The sequence below is a fragment of the Microtus pennsylvanicus genome, chromosome 3, assembly GCF_037038515.1.
Source record: "Microtus pennsylvanicus isolate mMicPen1 chromosome 3, mMicPen1.hap1, whole genome shotgun sequence".
In the NCBI taxonomy this organism is placed as follows: domain Eukaryota; kingdom Metazoa; phylum Chordata; class Mammalia; order Rodentia; family Cricetidae; genus Microtus; species Microtus pennsylvanicus.
Window position 1 is genome coordinate 10,181,428 of NC_134581.1, and position 18,573 is coordinate 10,200,000.

Consider the following 18,573-nt stretch of genomic DNA (forward strand, 5'->3'; position numbering starts at 1 on the left):
TTAGGGTGTAGCTCACTTAGACTGCTGGCTTAGCGTCCCGTAGCCCTGGGTCCGACCCCCAGGACTATATAAACTGCTGCCTTTTAATTCCTTAACTGGAGGGAAAACAAACCTGATCAAGACCCTTAGACTGTATCAAGAAAAACAAAAACAAGGTCTGGGTGAGGTGGCACAGGTCTTTAATCCCAGCACTTGGGCAGCAGAGGCAGGTGGATCTCTGAGTTAGGGGTCAGCCTGGTCTACAGAGTGAGTTCCAGGACAAATACTTTATGAATGAGATATACCTCCCAGGCTGGGAAAAGTATTTATAACATATTAACTATAAATATTCCATAAGAAAACCTATGGTATGTAAATTAACATTTTTTTCTTTTTTTGTATTTGTTTTGGTTTTTTCAAGACACTTTTTGTTTTTGTTGTTGTTTTTCAAGCTGGACAGCAAGACTATCTCTTTTTATATTGGCAAGCTCTGGGTTGACAGGCAAAGCACCCATAAAATATAAAGTAATATAATACAAACTTAAAAAAACAACGACTTTTTTAACACCTGGGTCAAGTCTCTCCTTAGAGAAGAGGGGTGGGACATTGTTAACCATTCATTTCCAGCAGGAAGATGTTGTGAGATGCTAGGCACATATATTCCCAGACGTAGAGGCTCTCAATGTCTGTGGGTGGAAAGGGGGGTCACCTTCGAAAGCCCTGTGTGGGCTCCACACAGGCAGGTGGTGCTTACCTTTCCCGCAGGCTTGTACCAGTCCGTACCACTCCCCACAGCTGTTGCACAGCAAGGTGAAGGCGGTCTCTCGACGGCCTGGAACGGAGCCTGGTGCACACACATACAGCAGCTCATCCCCCATCTCCAAGCCAGTGCGACCCTGGAGGATGGTGTGTGGGAAGGATGGTGGGTCTCCACACGGCCTCTCTGAGGAGAAGGAGCAACAGTCAGCGTCCCTGGACTGTGATGGTTAACCTTGCCAACTTGACAGGACCTAAGATAACTATGGAAATGTATCTCTGGGCATGAATGACTATGTGGGATTTCTAGACTGGGTTAACTGAGGGATAAGGACTTTAACGTAGCTGGCACCATTTAATGAGCTGTGGCCCTGTGGTCCAGGACTGAAAACAATGGAGAAAGTAGCAGGGTGTGGCGGCCCGCACCTTTAATCTTGGGAGGCAGAGGCAGGAGGGTCTCTCTGCGTTCAAGGCCAGCCTAGTCTACAAGTCAAGTAACAAGATAGTCAGTACTACATAGAAAAGAGAGAGAGAGAGAGAGAGAGACAGAGACAGAGAGAGACAGAGAGAGACAGAGAGAGAGAGAGAGAGAGAGAGAGATCTAGCTAGCTAGCTGACTGGGGATGCAAGAGCCTTGAATCTTTTTTCCATGTATGGACTGTATCCTCAGAGTATGAGACAAAAGAAGTCTACCTTGTCAGGTATCCCACCCAGCATCATGTCACATAAGGTATATACAAATGATATAGAATGTTTCCAGACTGTGAGAAAAAACAAAACACTGCAGCACGAACCTACCTACCCCGACATCTTATTCCCTGAGTGCCCTGTACACCCAGGACCAGGATCCCAGGGGCAGCCTTGATGCCTGACCGAAGGAAAGCTTGCCTAGTGACTCAGAGTGGTACCAAATGCTGCATTTTGTATTTTTAGACTGTCAGACACCAAGACCCTCTGCCCTGAATGACTCAGACATACAAGGCTAGGAGCAGTTCCTTTTGCCTTGTTAGGATGAAAGAATAAGTCTGACGTCAAGGAGTCTACGTCAGGCGTGGTGGATAACTCACACCCTTAATCCTAGCTCTTGGAAGGCAGAGGCAGGTGGATCTCTGTGAGTTTGAGGACAAACTGGTCTACAACAGGAATTCCAGGACATCCCATCCAGTGCTAGACAGAGAAAACCTGTCTCGAAAAAACCAAAAATAAATAGAATAAAACTAGAGATAGAACGGGGGAGGCTGCAAACACGCAAGCAAGCAGATGGGCATGTGTGCATTCCTTCTCTCTCTACTGAGCATGGAGGTGATGTGACCAGCTGCTTGAAGTCCCTGTGCTCATGGACTAATCTGAGCTAAAATAGCCCCTTCCTCCCTTCCTGAGTTGCTTTTCATCAGGGTGTATTATACCAGCCAACAGAACTGAAAATAGACCAGCAACGGTATGTGTTTTCCTTTGTAATCCCCTAATGGCAAAGGGTATTGAACACCTTTTCATACGCTTGCTTGCTATCTGTCTATTTCTTTCTGGAGGTATTTGTTCAGGTCCTTTGTCCATTTTCTATTTTTATTTATTTTATTTTTATTTACTTTTTGGTTTTCCGAGACAGGGTTTCTCTGTGTAAGAACCCTGGCTGTCCTGGAACTTGATTTGTAGACTAGACTGGCCTCACATTTGTAGAGATCCGCCTGCCACTGCCTCCCAAGTGCTAGGGTTTAAGGTGTGCCCCATCGCTGCCCAGCTTTGTCCATGTTTTAAACAAGCTGCTGTTTGTTTATATTATTGCCGAGTCTTGAGAGTTCTTTGCCTGCTTGTCTGTCGATCCTTCATGTCATCCATAGACCTGTTCCCCAGCCTGTGGCTCATTTTCTCACTCTGTTAGTGTACCTGCAGGGCAGAGTTTACTCTAACAAGCCCCAATTATAACTACATCTTTCACAGACTGCCCTTCTGGAGCTCGCTGTCACACCCAAGGCCACCTAGACTTTCTCCTACACTGTCTCCAGGAGTTCATAGCACAGTATTTTATACTTAGGTTTGCGATTCATGTTGAGTTCATGTCTGTGAGGGGCTTAAGGTCAGCTTCAGGATGTCCAGTTGATAAAACTGTCTTTATTCCATTGCGTTTCTTTGATCATTTGTCAAAGACCAGTTGCCTGAATTTATGTGAGTCTAGTTTTGAGCTCCCTGTTCTGCCCCACTGATGTGACTTACTCTTGCTTACCGTAACTTTACAGGCATTCTGAAGCCCAGCAGTAACAGACCTCGACTTTGTTGTTTACAATTGAATTGGCTGTTCTGAGTGCTTTAGTTATAGTAGCTGTAGCAATTGATTATATCCATAAAGTAACTTCTGGGCATTTTGATAATGATATTGTGTCAAAGGAAATCAACTTGGGAAGACCCAACATGTTGACAATATCAAGTCTTACTGTTCACGTGGAATATTTTTCTTTCTTATTTCCTTAGTATTTTGTAGCTCACCTCATACTTACCATCAGATTTAGGTTTATATCTAATTTCATTTGGGGATCACTACTATAAATACTGTTTTGAATTTCAAGTCCGACTTCCCACTGCTGTTATACAGGAAAGCAGAGTAGTCGCTTTTGTTTATTAATGTTGTATTCTAGTTTAACTTATGTTGCTGTGACAAAATATTCTGACCAAAGGCAGTTTAGGGGACGAAGGGTTTGTTCAGCTTACAATTCTGAGTTATAGTCCACTGAGGGGAAATCAAGGCGGTAGGGACTTGAAGACATTAGTCACATCACATCCACAATCAAGACAGAAGAGAGAAATGAATTCTTGCTCGCTAGATAACTTTATTATTTGTGCTTGATGGAGGAGGGTCATCTGTCTATCTGTTGCTTTCATTGGTTAATTAATAAAGAAAGCTGCTTGGCCTAATAGGGCAGAATTTTGATAGGTAGAGTAGACCGAACAGAATGCTGGGAAGAAGGGAAGTGAGCCAGTCGCCATAGCTCTCCTCTCTGAGATGGATGCAGGTTAAGAATATTCCTGGTAAGGCATCACCTCATGGTGCTACACTCATTAGAAATGGGTTAATCAAGATGTGAGAGTTAGCCAATAAGAGGCTAGAGCTATGGGCCAAGAAATGTTTAAAGGAATATAGTTTCTGTATAATTATTTCAGGTGTAAAGCTAGCCATGCGGGCGGCCGGGCACCAGGAACGCAGCCCACTGTTCCAACTACATGTGCTCAGTTCAGTGACTCCACTTTTATCCATTCAGGACCCTCCTGGCTAGGGATGGTGCCACCCACAGTGGGCCAGAGCTTTCCACATCAGTTAACTAAGAGTCTTCCACAGCCATGACGATAGTCAACGTTGAAGATCCCACATGGAGACTCTCTTTCCAAGTGATTCGAGGTTATGTCAAGTTGACAGTCAAAGCTGACTCTATGTCATCATAATCTGTATCCCGCAACTTTATGTGATCAATTTCAAGACACTTTTGTCAGTTATTTTAGGTGTGGGGGTTGGAGAGATGGCTCGGTGGGAAAGGGCACTTGCCTGTAAGCCTGATGACCTGTAGAAATAACTATGCCAGCTAAGGATAAAACAATTATATTTATTATATTTTATTTATTATAATGGGAAAACTCACGAAACAGGAAACAAGAAATCCAAGCACAGCAATGTCCCATGAGAAAAGGTGCAGAGAGAGTGCACACAGAGATGCACACCTCTTTTTTTTTTTGGTTTTTCGATACAGGGTTTCTCTGTGGCTTTGGAGCCTGTCCTGGAACTAGCTCTGTAGACCAGGCTGGTCTCAAACTCACAGAGATCCTCCTGCCTCTGCCTCCCGCGTGCTGGGATTAAAGGCATGCGCCATCACCACCCGGCTGAGATGCACACCTCTTAAAGATGGTTGGCTAACAAGGTTCCCCATCAATGACCTATGTTCAGTTCTCAGAACCCACATGGTAGAGGAGGGAACCAAGTCTCAGACATTATCATCTGACCTCCACACGTCCACCATGGCAGGCACATGCCCTCTACCCACTAATCAAATAAACAGAGAAGCATCAAAACATTGTTCAGGGTTTTCTACCTACACAGCCATATCATCTGCAATCAAAGACAAGTTTAGCTTTTCTCTACTGCTCTGCATACCTTTTATTTTATCTTATTTAAAAATGATTGATCTTTATTATTTTTAAGTACATATACTTGTGTGGGGGTTTGTGCGTGTGTATCTTGGAGTCCCTGGAGCTGAAATTACAGGCAGGTGGTCATAAACCTGATGTGGGTGCTGGGAACCAAACTCTTGCCCTCTGGAAGAGCAGTACATGCTCTTAACCATGGAGCCATCTCTCCATCCCTCTCCATATACCTTTTCTTCCTTCCAGTACTATCTATAGCCTCCAGTTGATGTCGGAAGGCAGGGGTAAAAGGTGCATTAGTTCTGATCTTCGTGAGAAACCCTTCATCTCTCACCACTGTGAGAAACACTCACCTCTGACCATTCAGGAAAATGGGAGCGGTAGAGTTTTTTTTTTTTCCTAGATGTTCTTTGCCAACTCGAGGAAGTCTCTCATTATTTTCAATAATGGTGAAAAGTATATTTTATCATCCACCAGTGCTGGATCTGGTCAACTGCTTTTCTCATGGGTCAAAATCGTCATGTGATTTTTCTTCTGTGGTCTCTTGGTGTAATGGATTATATCAGTTGTTCTTTTAATGTGAAACCAGTTAAGTGCACCTGGGGGCAATCCCACTTGGTCATTGTGTGTGTGTGTGTGTGTGTGTGTGTGTGTGTGTGTGTGTGTGTGTGTGATGTCTGCATGGACGTACTCCTGTGTGCACATGCAGGACATCAAGTGTCCTTCTTTATAGCTCTCCACCTTATAGCTTTGAGACTTGGTCTCTCACGCAAGATGAAGCTTGACTAGGCTGCTTGCCCAGAAAGCTCCCAGGATCCCCCTATCACCACCCCTAATTCTTGAGTAACAGGCATATACAGCTTTTTACTTACATGATGAGGATTGAACTCAGAACTTTATACTTTCGGAGTAAGTGTTCTTATCCACTAAGCCACCATCCTAACACCTGTAATTTGGGGGGATGGGAGGGAGAGCAGGATCTCACTATATAGCCCAGACTGACCTCAGATTTGTGATTCTCTTGCTCCTGCCTTCTGAAGTGATGGGATTCCAGGCATGCTACCACATGGCTTTGTAATCCTTTTATATCTTGTTAGACTAATTTGCTAATGTTTCCTTGTCTGTGTTCATGAGATATATTGGTCTGTAGCCCTCTTCTCTTGGAATGTCTTGTCTGGTTTTGGTTTGGAGGTAATAATGTCCTCATGGAATGAATTAGGAAGTATTCCTTCTGCTTTTAACTTCTGGAAAATTTTGCAGAGAATCGGTATGATTTCTTTCTTAAATGCTCAGGCCATCTGTGCCTGATACTCTGTTTCAGAGTTATTATTTATTCTGCTCTTTGACAGAGAGGGGTTTTGTGAGATTGCTCCTGTCTTCTTAACTGTTTTATTAGACTGTTCTCTCAGCAAATTGGTTCGTTTCATCTAGGTTTTCAAAGCTGAAGGCACAGCTACTTAGATCTTATTTATATTTAATCATTTGTATTTATGTGTGTCTGTGTGGGGGTTTGTGCACCTGAGTACAGAGGAGAGAAAAGGGCATCAGAACCCCCGTAGTTGGAGTTACAGGCGATTGTAAGACACCCAGCATGTGTGCTGGGAGTCAGACTGACTGACACATGACCTGCCTGCAGCAGGGGCTGAGAACGGGTCCTATGCGGAAGCAGCAGGCTAGTTCATCTGCTGAGCCCTTGTTTCAGCCCTATTTATATTGTTTTTGTGATTCATTTAACAAACAAGGTCTGTAGTGATTCCCCCTTTCCCATTTCTCTTTTTCTTTTCTTCCAAGGGTGGGGAGGTCTCACTGTGTAGCTCTGGCTGCTTGGAACTTGCTATGTTGACCAGGCTGGCCTCAAACTTGTAGAGATCTGTCTGCCTCTGTCTTCTGAGTGCGGGGATGAAAGGCAAATGCCACTATGCCCAGATGTTTTTTCACTTCTTTTTAAAAATATTTGTCTTATTATTTGTGTATGGTGTGTGTGTGTGTGTGTGTGTATGGTGTGTGTAGGTGCCCATGGTGGCCAGAAGAGGGTGTCAGCTCCCCTGCATCTGGAGTTAGAGATGCTCATGAGCCACCCAATGCAGTGCGCATGCTGGGGATCAAAATCTGGTCCTCCAGATGATCAGGAAGTGCCTGCACCAGTGAGCCATCTCTCCTGCCCTCCCTTTTCCATTTCTCATAGGGCTTTCCCTCTTAGTCTGGCTAGAGGTTTGTCAATGCCATTTGCCACTTCAAAGCACCAACTTTGGGTTTTATTGATTTTTCTCTTATTTTCCTTTTTTAATTTCATTGTGCTCTTCTGTTTTGAGTGTCTTACTGAAGCTTAGACAACTGATTTTAGATCTTTGTTTTTCTAATATAAGCATTCAAAGCTGTACATTTCTGTCTAACTACAGTCTCATAAATTTTAATAAATTGTATTTTATTCTTGTTTAGTCAAAGAAAATCTCTTGAAAGTTTTTCTTTGATTCATGTGTTGTAAGATTTTTAAAAAGTTTGTGAGTCTGTGCACGTTTTCTCTCTCTCTCTCGCATTTATTTTTGTTCTCTTTAAGAACTTCTATTTAGGGCTAGCGAGATGGTGCAGTGTGTAAAGGGGCTTGCCACAAAGTCTGGAGATGTGAGTTCAATTCCTACCACCCACCTAACAGAAGAAGAGAACTGACTCCCACGTGTTGTTCTCTCAGCTCTACACCAGTGCTGTGGTGCGCACACACTTGCGCGCACACACACACACACACACACACACACACACACACACACACTAAATAAACACATTAATTAATTAAACAATGTTACCAATCTGCTGCCTCACTTCATGTTTTGCCTGTTGTTCTGGGGTGTAGCTTCTTAGACATTCACACGTTGGACCAAAAGACCACACTTCCCACCCCCCCACCGTGTGTGTGTGTGTGTGTGTGTGTGCATTTGTATTTGTCCATGTGTGCATGTCTAGAGGCTTATGTCTTGTGTCCCCCTCCATTGCTTTCCACCTTACGTTTGCGACAAGGTTGCTCACGGATCCTGGCGCTCACTTGTTTGGCTAGACTGGCTAGCCAGTGAGTCCCAGGATCCACCTGTCTCAGCTCCCTGGCGCTGGGGTTACAGACGTATTACAGACGTGTGCCATACATTTGGCTTTTATGTGGGAGCTGGGATCCACACTGAGGTCTGTTGCTCATACAATACACATTTTGCCCAGCCCTACTGTACGCTGTTGAAAAACATGGATTCTGGAGAACAGAACTCAGCTCCAAGCACTTTACCCGCTGAGCCTTCTCCCAGTCCCATATTTATTCTATGTAGTTATTTTAGGATAAATCTGTAGGTGTAGAAGTGCCACATCAAAGTCAAGACATCTTTATTTCCCCAGAAAGGAAAATAACTTGAAGTTCGGATTTCCTCTCCTAGTATTCTACCTTCCTTTGTTTTGGTGCTCATGCATTCACGTCACCCAAGAAAATTTTGCTCAAAAAGAGATACGCTGGGTTGGTGAGATGGCTCAGTGGATAAAGATGCTGGCCTCTCAGGCCCGATTAGGTTGTATTATCAAATTGACTCAACCTAGAGTTATCTGGGAAGAGAAAACCTCAATTACCATGATCAGATTGTTCTGCGAGAGACTGTCTTATTGGTGGATAATGTGGGAGAGTCGAGCCCACCTTGGGTGGCACCATCCCTAGGCTGGTGGATCTGGGCTTCATAAGAAAGCTAGCTAAACACAAACCAGTCAGTGAGTCAGTAAACAGCATTCCTCTATGGTCTCTGCTTAGTTCCTGCTTGAGTACCTGTCTTGACTTCCCTCAGTGATGGACTGTGACCCGGAAGTGTGAGCCAAATCATCCTTTTCCTCCCCAAGTTACTTTTGGTCAGAGTGTCTTACCATAGCAGGAAAACACAATGTCACCACACCCGGCCAAACTAAGACTATCAGAAAACACAGAATTTACATTACAATTCATAACAGTAGTAAAATTACAGTTATGAATTCTCAAGGAAAGTAGTTTTGTGGTTGGGGTCACTACACCATGAGGAACTGTTAAAGGATTACAGCATTCAGAAGGCTGAGAACCACTGCGCCATCCACAGAGGCCAGAAGACTAAAAAGCCCACAAGAGATAGGACACAGTGCATGGAGAGCCCTTGACTTAGTGACGGGGAAGAGTTGAAAAGACTCACCTGTCTGTCACTTGCTTCTTTGACATGGAGTCACTAGGCTAAATTTGAGCAGGGAACACTCAAAATCTTAGAGGAGGACCAGCCCTGACCACGGGCTCTGGACTCTAAAATGCCCACATAGATGAGGTTAAAAGATAGGAAGAGGCAGGGCTAGAGAGATGACTCAGCTGGGAAATTCTCCCAAAGCCATTCCTGAGGTAGGGGGACTCCTCTAGGCAGACCTGAAAGCTGGGGACAGTGAGCATCCAGCTCTTCTTGAAGGCGACACGGAACTGAACATTCCCGTCTTTAGGGGAAATAAAGGTAACAGTGGCTGTAAAGAAGGGAGGTGAGGCCAGCTATGTCTCAGGGGCAGCAATGTGTAGGCTGGGGGTGTGGCAGACAGAATTGAGGGGGAGCTGGAAGTCAGCAATCCTTGGGCTACTGGCCCCACTGAGAATCTACCCAAGTACAGTGGGGGGAAATGCAAGTGGAAGAGGCTTCAGCATCCTGTCTGTAAAAGTAACTGTGCACTTACTAGTTTAAGTGAGATCAGCATGGGCTGGAAATTCACACTCTGAAACAAAAACACCAAAGGGAAAAAGACGTGTCTATGCTGGTGGTGGACTCTGCTCGGAAGACCTGCAGGAGGGGCTGTATGCATGTGAGCTTCCATCTTTGGCAGGTGTGTGTCCACAGTTTTGAAGTCAGCACTCTCCATTCCTCTGTCTTACCAGAGGGGAGCAGCATCGTGGTGACAGACATGGCATGCGGACCAGAGAGAGGGTAGAAAGAGGGCACGGTGCTGAGACACTGGTAGGAACCTTAGACCCTGTGAGCTGGCCTTACCCTCCTGCCCTCAGGTCCGCTCAGCTGAGCCTCTCCGCCTTCAGGTCCTCTTAACACTGTGTGTGTGAGAAACCCCAGGAAATCTCAGTTGAGCAGTGCTTGGAAATCCATAGGAACCCTCTGACTAGCCTGTTTGCTTTCGCCAAGGAGGTTCATCAGATCCCCATAAGGGAAGGGCAACCTCTCCGCCACGAAACCCGGAGGGTTGTGAGCAATGACTTCCACACTCCATCTAAGGCATGACAGCAGGACACAGGGACAGCTCTGAGGAGAGCATCATGGGTGCAGCTTTCTCTGTGGGTACTCATGATGGGGTAGCTGCTCTCGAGTCACCCCGCTCTGGTGAGTAACCCCGGGACACTCACCACCAAGCTCAGCTTGAATGGAGCAATTATTGCCTGTCATTGGTGTCCTCTCAAGGTAAGATGTTTCTTTACAACGCACTAGGAAAAACTCACAGCGCATGGGAGGGCGTGCGCGGGCACACACACACACACACACACACACACACACACACTTCTCTGATCCACTTTAGAGAAGGTTGTAGACATGATGCCCTTTACCCCCTAAGAGACTTAGCTGTGCATTTCCTAAAAGCAAGGATGTCCTCTTAGCACAGCAGCAGAAATTATCAAAATCACGATGTCTTGGCATCAATATCAAGCTGTGCAATTCACAATCCATATTCAAACACAATCAAATACAGCTGTCTTTTTTTTTTTTTTTTGCTAGTCCAGGATTGCATTCATTATCAAGTCTCTTATCCCATTTAATCCAGGGTGGTTGCTTAGCCTTTCTCTGTTTTCCAATTCTCTACGTTTTAATTATTTATTTTAGTGTATGTATAGGGAATGTGTGTGTGTTGCTGTAGGGGAGATTGACGGTGTATTTCTATGTGTGTCTGGTACTGTGGAGGGTGTCACTGTGTGTAAGGGGGTGTCTGTGTGTGTGGGTATCTCTCTGTGTGAGAGATGTATGTATGTGTTGGGGTGTCTGTATGTGTGATGTATGTCTATGGGGGGTATCTGTGTGTGTGTGTGGTGCTGGGGGCTGAACGTCTGTGTGTGTGTGATGTATATGTGTGTAGGGTATCTGAGTGTGTCTGTGTGTATGTGCGGTGCTGGGGGCTGAATGTCTGTGTGTGTGTGATGTATATGTGTGTAGGGTATCTGAGTGTGTCTGTGTATATGTGAGGTGCTGCGGGGAGTATCTGTGTGTGTGTGTGTGTGTGTGTGTGTGATGTATATGTGTGTAGGGTGTCTGAGTGTGTCTGTGTGTATGTGCGGTGCTGGGGACTGAACGTCTGTGTGTGTGTGTGATGTATATGTGTAGGGGTATCTGTGTGTGTCTGCGTGTATGTGCGGTGCTGGGGGCTGAATGTCTGTGTGTGTGTGTATGTGATGTATATGTGTGTAGGGTGTCTGAGTGTGTCTGTGTGTATGTGCGGTGCTGGGGGCTGAACGTCTGTGTGTGTGTGATGTATATGTGTAGGGGTATCTGTGTGTGTCTGTGTATATGTGAGGTGCTGCGGGGAGTATCTCTCTGTGTGTGTATTTCTGTGTCGGGGTCTATATGTGTGATGCACGGGGGTATCTGTATGTATCTCTGTGTGCATGCCTGAGCACGCTTGTGTGGGGTCCTGCCGTCACTGCCGGTCTCGCTCCTTTCAGACAGGGTCTCCCTTTGAACTGGACGTTTGCCATTGCAGCTAGATGGCAGCTCTGCGCTCCCCAGGAGCAAAGCTACCTCTGAACCACGAGCAGGCTAGAGATTGGTAGATGAGCCTAGCCAGGATTAGCACAAGTGCCACACAAATTGTGGGGCTACCAAGTTGTCATTTAAGTCACTCTGCTTTGGGTGGCACAAAATGTCGCAAAACTAAAGAAGACCTGTTCCCTTGAGATCACTAGAGGGACAAGGTTCTGGCTTTGTTCTGTTTCCCTCAGGGTCAGACACTGGTGAGGTTTGGGATCCAAAGGGTCATTTGAATTTCCTTATACAGCTGTCAGAGAAACAGACAGAAACAGAGGGAGTCTCTTGGTTACTTGATTGGGCCGATGGAGAGATGGCTCTGATGGCCTTCCATATAACCCAGCAAATGCAGACCCTTTCCTAGCTGAGTGCTCACACTGGAAGACGGGCATGTCACTGATGAATGTGTGTGAGTGTTTTACATGTGTGTATGTATATGCACCGTATGTGTTCCCGGAACCCTCAAAACTCAGAAAAGGATGCCTGATCCCCTGGAACTGGCATTATAGACAGTCATGAGCCTCCATGTGGATGCTGGAAATCAAACCTGAGTCCTCTGCAAGAGCAATAAGTGCTTTTAACCTCTGAGCCAATTCCCCAGCTCAGGAAAGGAATTATTTTTAAGTATGGTCCTCACTAGGAAGAGAGACTAAAGCCTGAGCCGTGACCATCAGGATCTGAAGTGGACAAGGACAGGGTTCTGTTCTTTTTTGTTTGTTTGTTCAAGGCAGGGTTTCTCTGTGTAGCCCTGGCTGTCCTGGAACTCACTCTGCAGACCAGGCTGGCCTTGAACTCACAGAGATCCACCTGCCTCTGTTTCCTAAGTGCTGGGATCAAAGGCATGAGCCATTACCGCCCAGCCCAGGGTTCTACTCTTATTCCCCAGAGAGCTGGATCTTTCCAAGCACAGGGCTCCTGGTGGGCACCTGCACCTCTTTGTGGGAACATGCCACTTGTACCCAGACAAACAAAACCCCTAGAAGTCAGTATTTTCTCATATATCCCTTGAGCAATGACTGACAGCTATGGTGGTATATCTACCCCAGCTCCCTCACCCCAATAAGGAAAATCATAATTATGTACTGTGATAATTAATCTTCATTATCAACTTAGCTGGATTTAGAATCACATAGGAGACAGCTCCAGGTGGGTCTGTGAAGGTGCTCAACTGAGGAAGGAGGACATGTCCTCAGAGTGGATGGTGCCATCCCACGACCTCAGGGAAAGGAAAGGTCTGATGGCCAGCAGCATTTGTCTCTCTCTGCTTCCCAGATGTGGACACACTGCCCATAGTGCTCTTAAGTTCCTACAGCATGATAGACTCCACCCTCAAACTGTGAAGCAAAGCAAACACCTACTCCCTCATGTCACCTTTTGTTACAGCAACGAGACAGTAACTATACATGCACACCATCTCCCGAGGTTCTCAATACATGCATACCGCCTCCGGAGTTTTTTAAAATTGATTTTTATTGAGCTCTACAATTTTCTCTGCTCCTCTTCCTGCCTCTTCCCTCCCCTTCTCTCCCGAGGTCTCCATGCTCCCAGTTTACTCAGGAGATCTTGTCTTTTTCTACTTCCCATGTAGATTAGATCTGTGTATGTCTCTCTTAGAGTCTTCATGGTTGTATTAGATTCTCAGGGATTGTGATTTGTAGGCTGGTTTTCTTTGCTTTATGTTTAAAAACCACTTATGAGTGAGTACATGTGATAATTGTCTTTCTGGGTCTGGGTTACCTCACTTAATATGATATTTTCTAGCTCCACCCATTTGCCTGCAAATTTCAAGGTGTCATTTTTTTTCTGCATTGTGTAAATATACCACATTTCCTTATCCATTCTTCAGTTGAGGGGCATTTAGGTTGTTTCCAGGTTCTAGCTATGACAAACAAAGCTGCTATGAACATAGTTGAGCACATGTCCTTGTGGCACAATTGAGCATCCTTTGGATATATACCCAAAAGTGGTATTGCTGGGTCTTGAGGAAGGTTGTTTCCTAATTTTCTGAGAAATCGCCACACTGACATCCAAAGGGGCTGTACCAGCTTGCATTCCCACCAGCAATGCAGAAGTGTTCTCTCTACCCCACATCAACGTAAGTTGTCATCAGTGTTTTTATCTTGGCCATTCTTACAGGTGTAAGATGGAATCTCAAAGCTGTTTTGATTTGCATGTCTCTGATGGCTAAGGGTGTTGAACATTTACTTAAGTATCTTTCAGCCATTTTAGATTCCTCTGTTGAGAATTCTCTGTTTAGGTCTGTACCCCATTTTTTATTGGATTATTTGTTCTTTTGATGACCAATTTCTTGAGTTCTTTGTATATTTTGCCTCCAGTGGTTCTCGATAAATGCACGCTGCCCAGTGCACACTGTTTCCAGAGGTTCTGGATACATGCGCTGCCTCCAGAGGTTTGTGATACATGCACACCGCCTCCAGAGGTTCTCTGAGACACTGGCTCCCTCAGCACCTCTGTGAACTCTGCTGAATATTGAACCATGGCTTGGCCATGTTCACTTTCCTGTTCAGGTTCCCACTGCCTTATCTGCTTTCCTAGTTAGTCTCCTTCTAAACTTGTAATTTTTAACATTTGTTTTATTTTTTTTAAATTGTGTGTGTGTGTGTGTGTGTGTGTGCACGTGTGTGCACATATGATTGCTAATGCCCACAAAAACGAGGTTATTGGAGTCCCTGGAGCTAGAGTGACAGGCATTTACCCAACATAGGTGGTGGGAACCGAAGTTCCTTGGGAAGAGCAGTTAGTGATCTTAGCATCCAAGCCATCCCTCTATTCACCCTGGGAAGAATCAGCGAAGCATGCTCAGAGACATGTCACCCCAATGTGTTCACACAGATGGTAGCAGCCACTCACACCCTCCCGGACCCTTACAAAGACCTACCTTCATCCTTAATGCAAAGGGCGTTGTACTTGGTACCAGGAGCAGGGTGGCTGTCAATTCTCACATCGACAGCTCTCACGATTGGCTGTTCGCCGCTCCCTTTGCTGCACACAGTTGTCCTGCACAGACAAAGGAGGACCCTGGGTTAGGACCGTCTTCAGGCTGAAAAGAATTCATTTCTGCCGTCAACTTTGAGACCTTTGGACATAGAAACATTCTCCTCAGACAAAGGTCACATTGGGAAGACAGGTGATGACGGGGTTAACTCACAGGCGTCAGAGGCAATACCTTTTTACCCCCTCACTGAGAAAAAAAATCCATCCAAGGAGTCATTTGAGTTTATTTTTACATTTTAAGTGTTTACTTCGGTAATACGTGTATGGAGGTCATGTGTGTATGAAGATTATCCACCATGCAGGTCCCAGGTGCTGAACTTAGGTCCTCAACCTTGACAGAAGGCGTCTTTACCTGCTGAGCCATCTCCCCAGTCCTCATTTGAGTTTTTGAAAGGTTCAGTAGAAGGGGTGGAGAGAAGGCTCAGCAGTGGAACGCTTGCTCTCGCAGAGAACCTGGGTTTGGTTCCCAGCACCGGGTATGGGGGCTCACAACCTCCTGTAACTCCAGGTTCAGGGGAATCTAAAAGACTAGAAAATTGACTAAAATTATGTGGAATTCTTTAGCTTGCAAAGCGGAACCTAAATCAAGAAAATCTATCACTCTAGGTAAGCAACTGCAACCCAAAGGCTTAAAAATTAGCAGATTATTTGAGAACAAAAGGCATAAAATGGCATGTGTCTTGCATAATGGCACACAACTGTAGCATCAGCTACTTGGCAAGCTGAGGCAGGAGGATCACTTGAAATAAAGAGTTTGAGACCAGCGTGGGTAACACAGTACTCTCTACTACCTCCTCTCCTAAAAGACAGATGGTCACCTAGTGGTGAGGCAATGAGGAAACATTTCTCATCATGCCCTGCCTGCTGAAAGTCAAAAGCTTGATTTGCATAAAGTCCCCTGTCACCATGGTAACCAGGGCATCCTCTGCCAAAGAATAGCTGACTTCCCAGACTGGATGTTACAGTCCAACAGCTTCGTTAGTGAGATACTTTGGAGGCATGGTGGCATTCTCTAAGCAGTGGCCTTCTGGCTGGGGGTGAGGGTGAGTGGGGATATCTCCAGCGAGGGACGCGAGGGAAAAGTCACTGTAAATGGCACGCTTCACTCCCGTCTTCCCTGGACATATCTTATAGATCTGGCTGCGTAAGCAGCCTTCGCTATGTGCTCGAGGGAACCACTCCATACTGTCAGCTGTCGGCATCTCAGCAAGGTGAGGGCAGTGCTTGTTGTAAACCACATCTCCATTACAGCTGATGGGGCCACACTGAGCCAAGGAACTCTTATGCCCCTTGGGACCAGCGACCACAGACCCACGGTCAGTCACTGCCATCTTCCCTAGTAAGTTCTGGAATGTCCTAGAGTCCTTGCTGTCTAAGCGGGAGAGGGTGTATTTCTATGTGACATTCTTCAGAAAGAGAGAGAGAGAGAGATCTTTCTAGGGGGGTTCTCTTGTGGGAGGTCTTTTCCTAGGTTATGAGGGTTCAACTTTTTCTGAGGAGGCTTCATCTGAGGGGACTTTTTTCTGAGGGGGCTTCTCCAGAGGGCCTTTATTCTGGGAGCAGGTTGGGTGGCTCTTAATCTTTGGAAGGCCATCTAAAATTCCCCTGGTGCACAGACTTCAGCTTCAACAAAATCGATTCCCTTTGAGTAGCCGCCAGCCAAGACACTGCTGCTGTCTTGTCCAGACCCTTCCTTTTCTGACCCCTGCTGGAGGAATAACTATCTTCTTGGGAGGGGAAAGGTCTTCCAAGTGACACCTACTTTTAGGTTTTCCCTTCCTTTGAGAGTTCTGAGTCCCGCTGAGGCACCTCACTAGGTTCGCTGTTCTTTCTATTCAGATATTCCGAAAGCCTCTCCAAGAACCATTGCTCCTTGACAAGGTTTCCAAGCTTGGCATTTCCTTCTAAAGCCTTTAATGGGAGGTCCCCTAAACTCCAGATTCTGTGGTTCAGAAGACAGGGGTCTGCCTGGGTGGCTTGGTGGAGAGCTGGGAGGAGTGGCCTATGGGTGGGAAGAGGAGGGTGCACTTATTCCGCTGAATCACCTCGTCCAACGTGTCTCAGAGGTCTGTAGAAACCTGTGGCAAGGATGGGATCCCGGTGCCTGCACCCACGAGCCTGGGCAGCGGGGGGAAGGGCGGTGGAGGGAACTGAGGCAAGACAGAAACTGAGGTAAAGGAGGAAGAACAACGGAGCTATCTGCCAGGCGAAGGGGAAGTGGAGTTCACCAAGCTGGAGCAGACAGACTCCATAATCTGCCTGCGAAGGGACCATCTGAGAACACTGTGGTTATGCCCTCTGTGTTACCCAGGCTTCTGTAGAGAGGCTCCAAACAGTGTCCCTCAGGCTGGACTCCACACAGAGAGCAGCCTCCATCTGCAGACTCAATGTGTGGGTGCTGGGAGAGCGGTAGCCTCCGACATGAGACTTCCCAACCACCGACCTCTCCAGCCCCCTCTTTTCTTCCTTTTAGAATTCTAATTGCGTACAGTTTCATCACCTTTACCATTTTCTCTACATTTTTTTTATTCTTTCTTTTTTTCTTTGTTCAGCATATCTCCCTCCCAAATAGCTTCCAGCTTACTAATTCTTTCTTTGGCTCATTTCAGTCAGCTATTAGATCCATCCATTAGATTCTTAATTTTAGTTACTATTGTTTTTCATTTCTAAAATATTTCCATATGGCTATTTTTATAGTTTCTCATGCTGGTAAAATTCTTGTCTTTTATAGTTTTGAAAAATTTAAGGATTGTCATCTTTTTTAAAAAAATTATTTTTATTTTATGTGTATGGGTGTTTTGCCTGCATGCATGTCTGTTCACCATGAGGGTGCCTTGTGACTGAGGAGGTCAGAAGAGGGTGCTGGATCCCCCGGACTGAAGTTACAGATGATTGTGAGCTGCCACAGGCATGCTGGGAATCAAACCCAGGTCCTATAGAAAATTAGCCAGTGCTCTTAATAGCTGTGCCGTTTCTCCAGCCTCAAAGGTTGTCATCTGAAAGTCACTGTCTACCTGGGGTGATATATAGATTTTTTTTTTTTTTGCTTTTTCAAGACAGGGTTTCTTTGTGGCTTTGGAGCCTGTCCTGGAACTAGCTCTTGTAGACCAGGCTGGTCTTGAACTCACAGAGATCCACCTGGCTCTGCCTCCCGAGTGCTGGGATTAAAGGCGTGGGCCACCACCGCCCGGCTAGAATTTCATTTAGCTGGTGTGTCTCCTGAATTTTATTCATTATTAATCTCCTAGTGTGACTGGCTATTTTATGTTGTGTGTGAAATACTCTGCTAATAAAAATCGTTGAAGTAAGATCAAGGACTAGGGTAGAATTATCTTCCTTAAAAGTGAATTCTTATGGATTTTTCCAGACACCTGGAGGCCTGAAATTCTACTCTCATCTTTGAAACCCAAGGAACAGGTGCAAACCCTGTTGGGACGTTTTCTCCAGCTCATCACAAGACTTGCTTCTCCAAAGCATTTGCTGGGTTAGGAGCTCAGCTCACAACGGGGACAACTGCTCTGTAGGCTCTAGAACCTGAGCTGGGGAGACTCACAGGCTGCTGAAAACTCAACGGGGAGGGGAGCGCTAGAAACACCTGGGAGCCTTGCCACTCACAGTTCCGGCAGTGGCCGTTGACACTGGGTAGGCCTTTTGGCAAGGGCCTGCGTGAGGCCGTAGCCTTCATCGAGGCTAGGCATCTGGTCTGTATTTGTTACTTTGAACAGTTGCAAAACACCCAAGAGCAACCACTCACGGCAGGAGCAGCTCGTTCTGGCTCACAGTTTCTGTGGTTTCAGTCCCCACAGCTGGAGCCACCCAGTCCGTGGTGCCAGAGGCTGCTCACCTGACTGAAGACGGGAATCCAGAAAGTGACAGGAATCAGGCTGTGTGAGCAATCTTCAGAGGCCAGCTCCCAGTGACTTGCTTGACCAGCTTG

At 45.9% G+C, this 18,573-nt stretch overlaps 1 protein-coding gene across 1 annotated transcript in view; it reads right to left on the minus strand.

The window, feature by feature from the left end:
- The window catches only part of Susd5 (sushi domain containing 5), a 44,252-nt gene that overhangs the window by 17,332 nt on the left and 8,347 nt on the right, over window positions 1-18,573 (minus strand). The window contains exons 3-4 of the mRNA XM_075964269.1: window positions 14,521-14,639; window positions 734-922 (exon numbers count right to left, since the gene is read on the minus strand). Of these exons, the coding sequence (XP_075820384.1) occupies window positions 734-922; window positions 14,521-14,639 (308 nt within the window). The remainder of the gene's footprint in view (window positions 1-733; window positions 923-14,520; window positions 14,640-18,573) is intronic.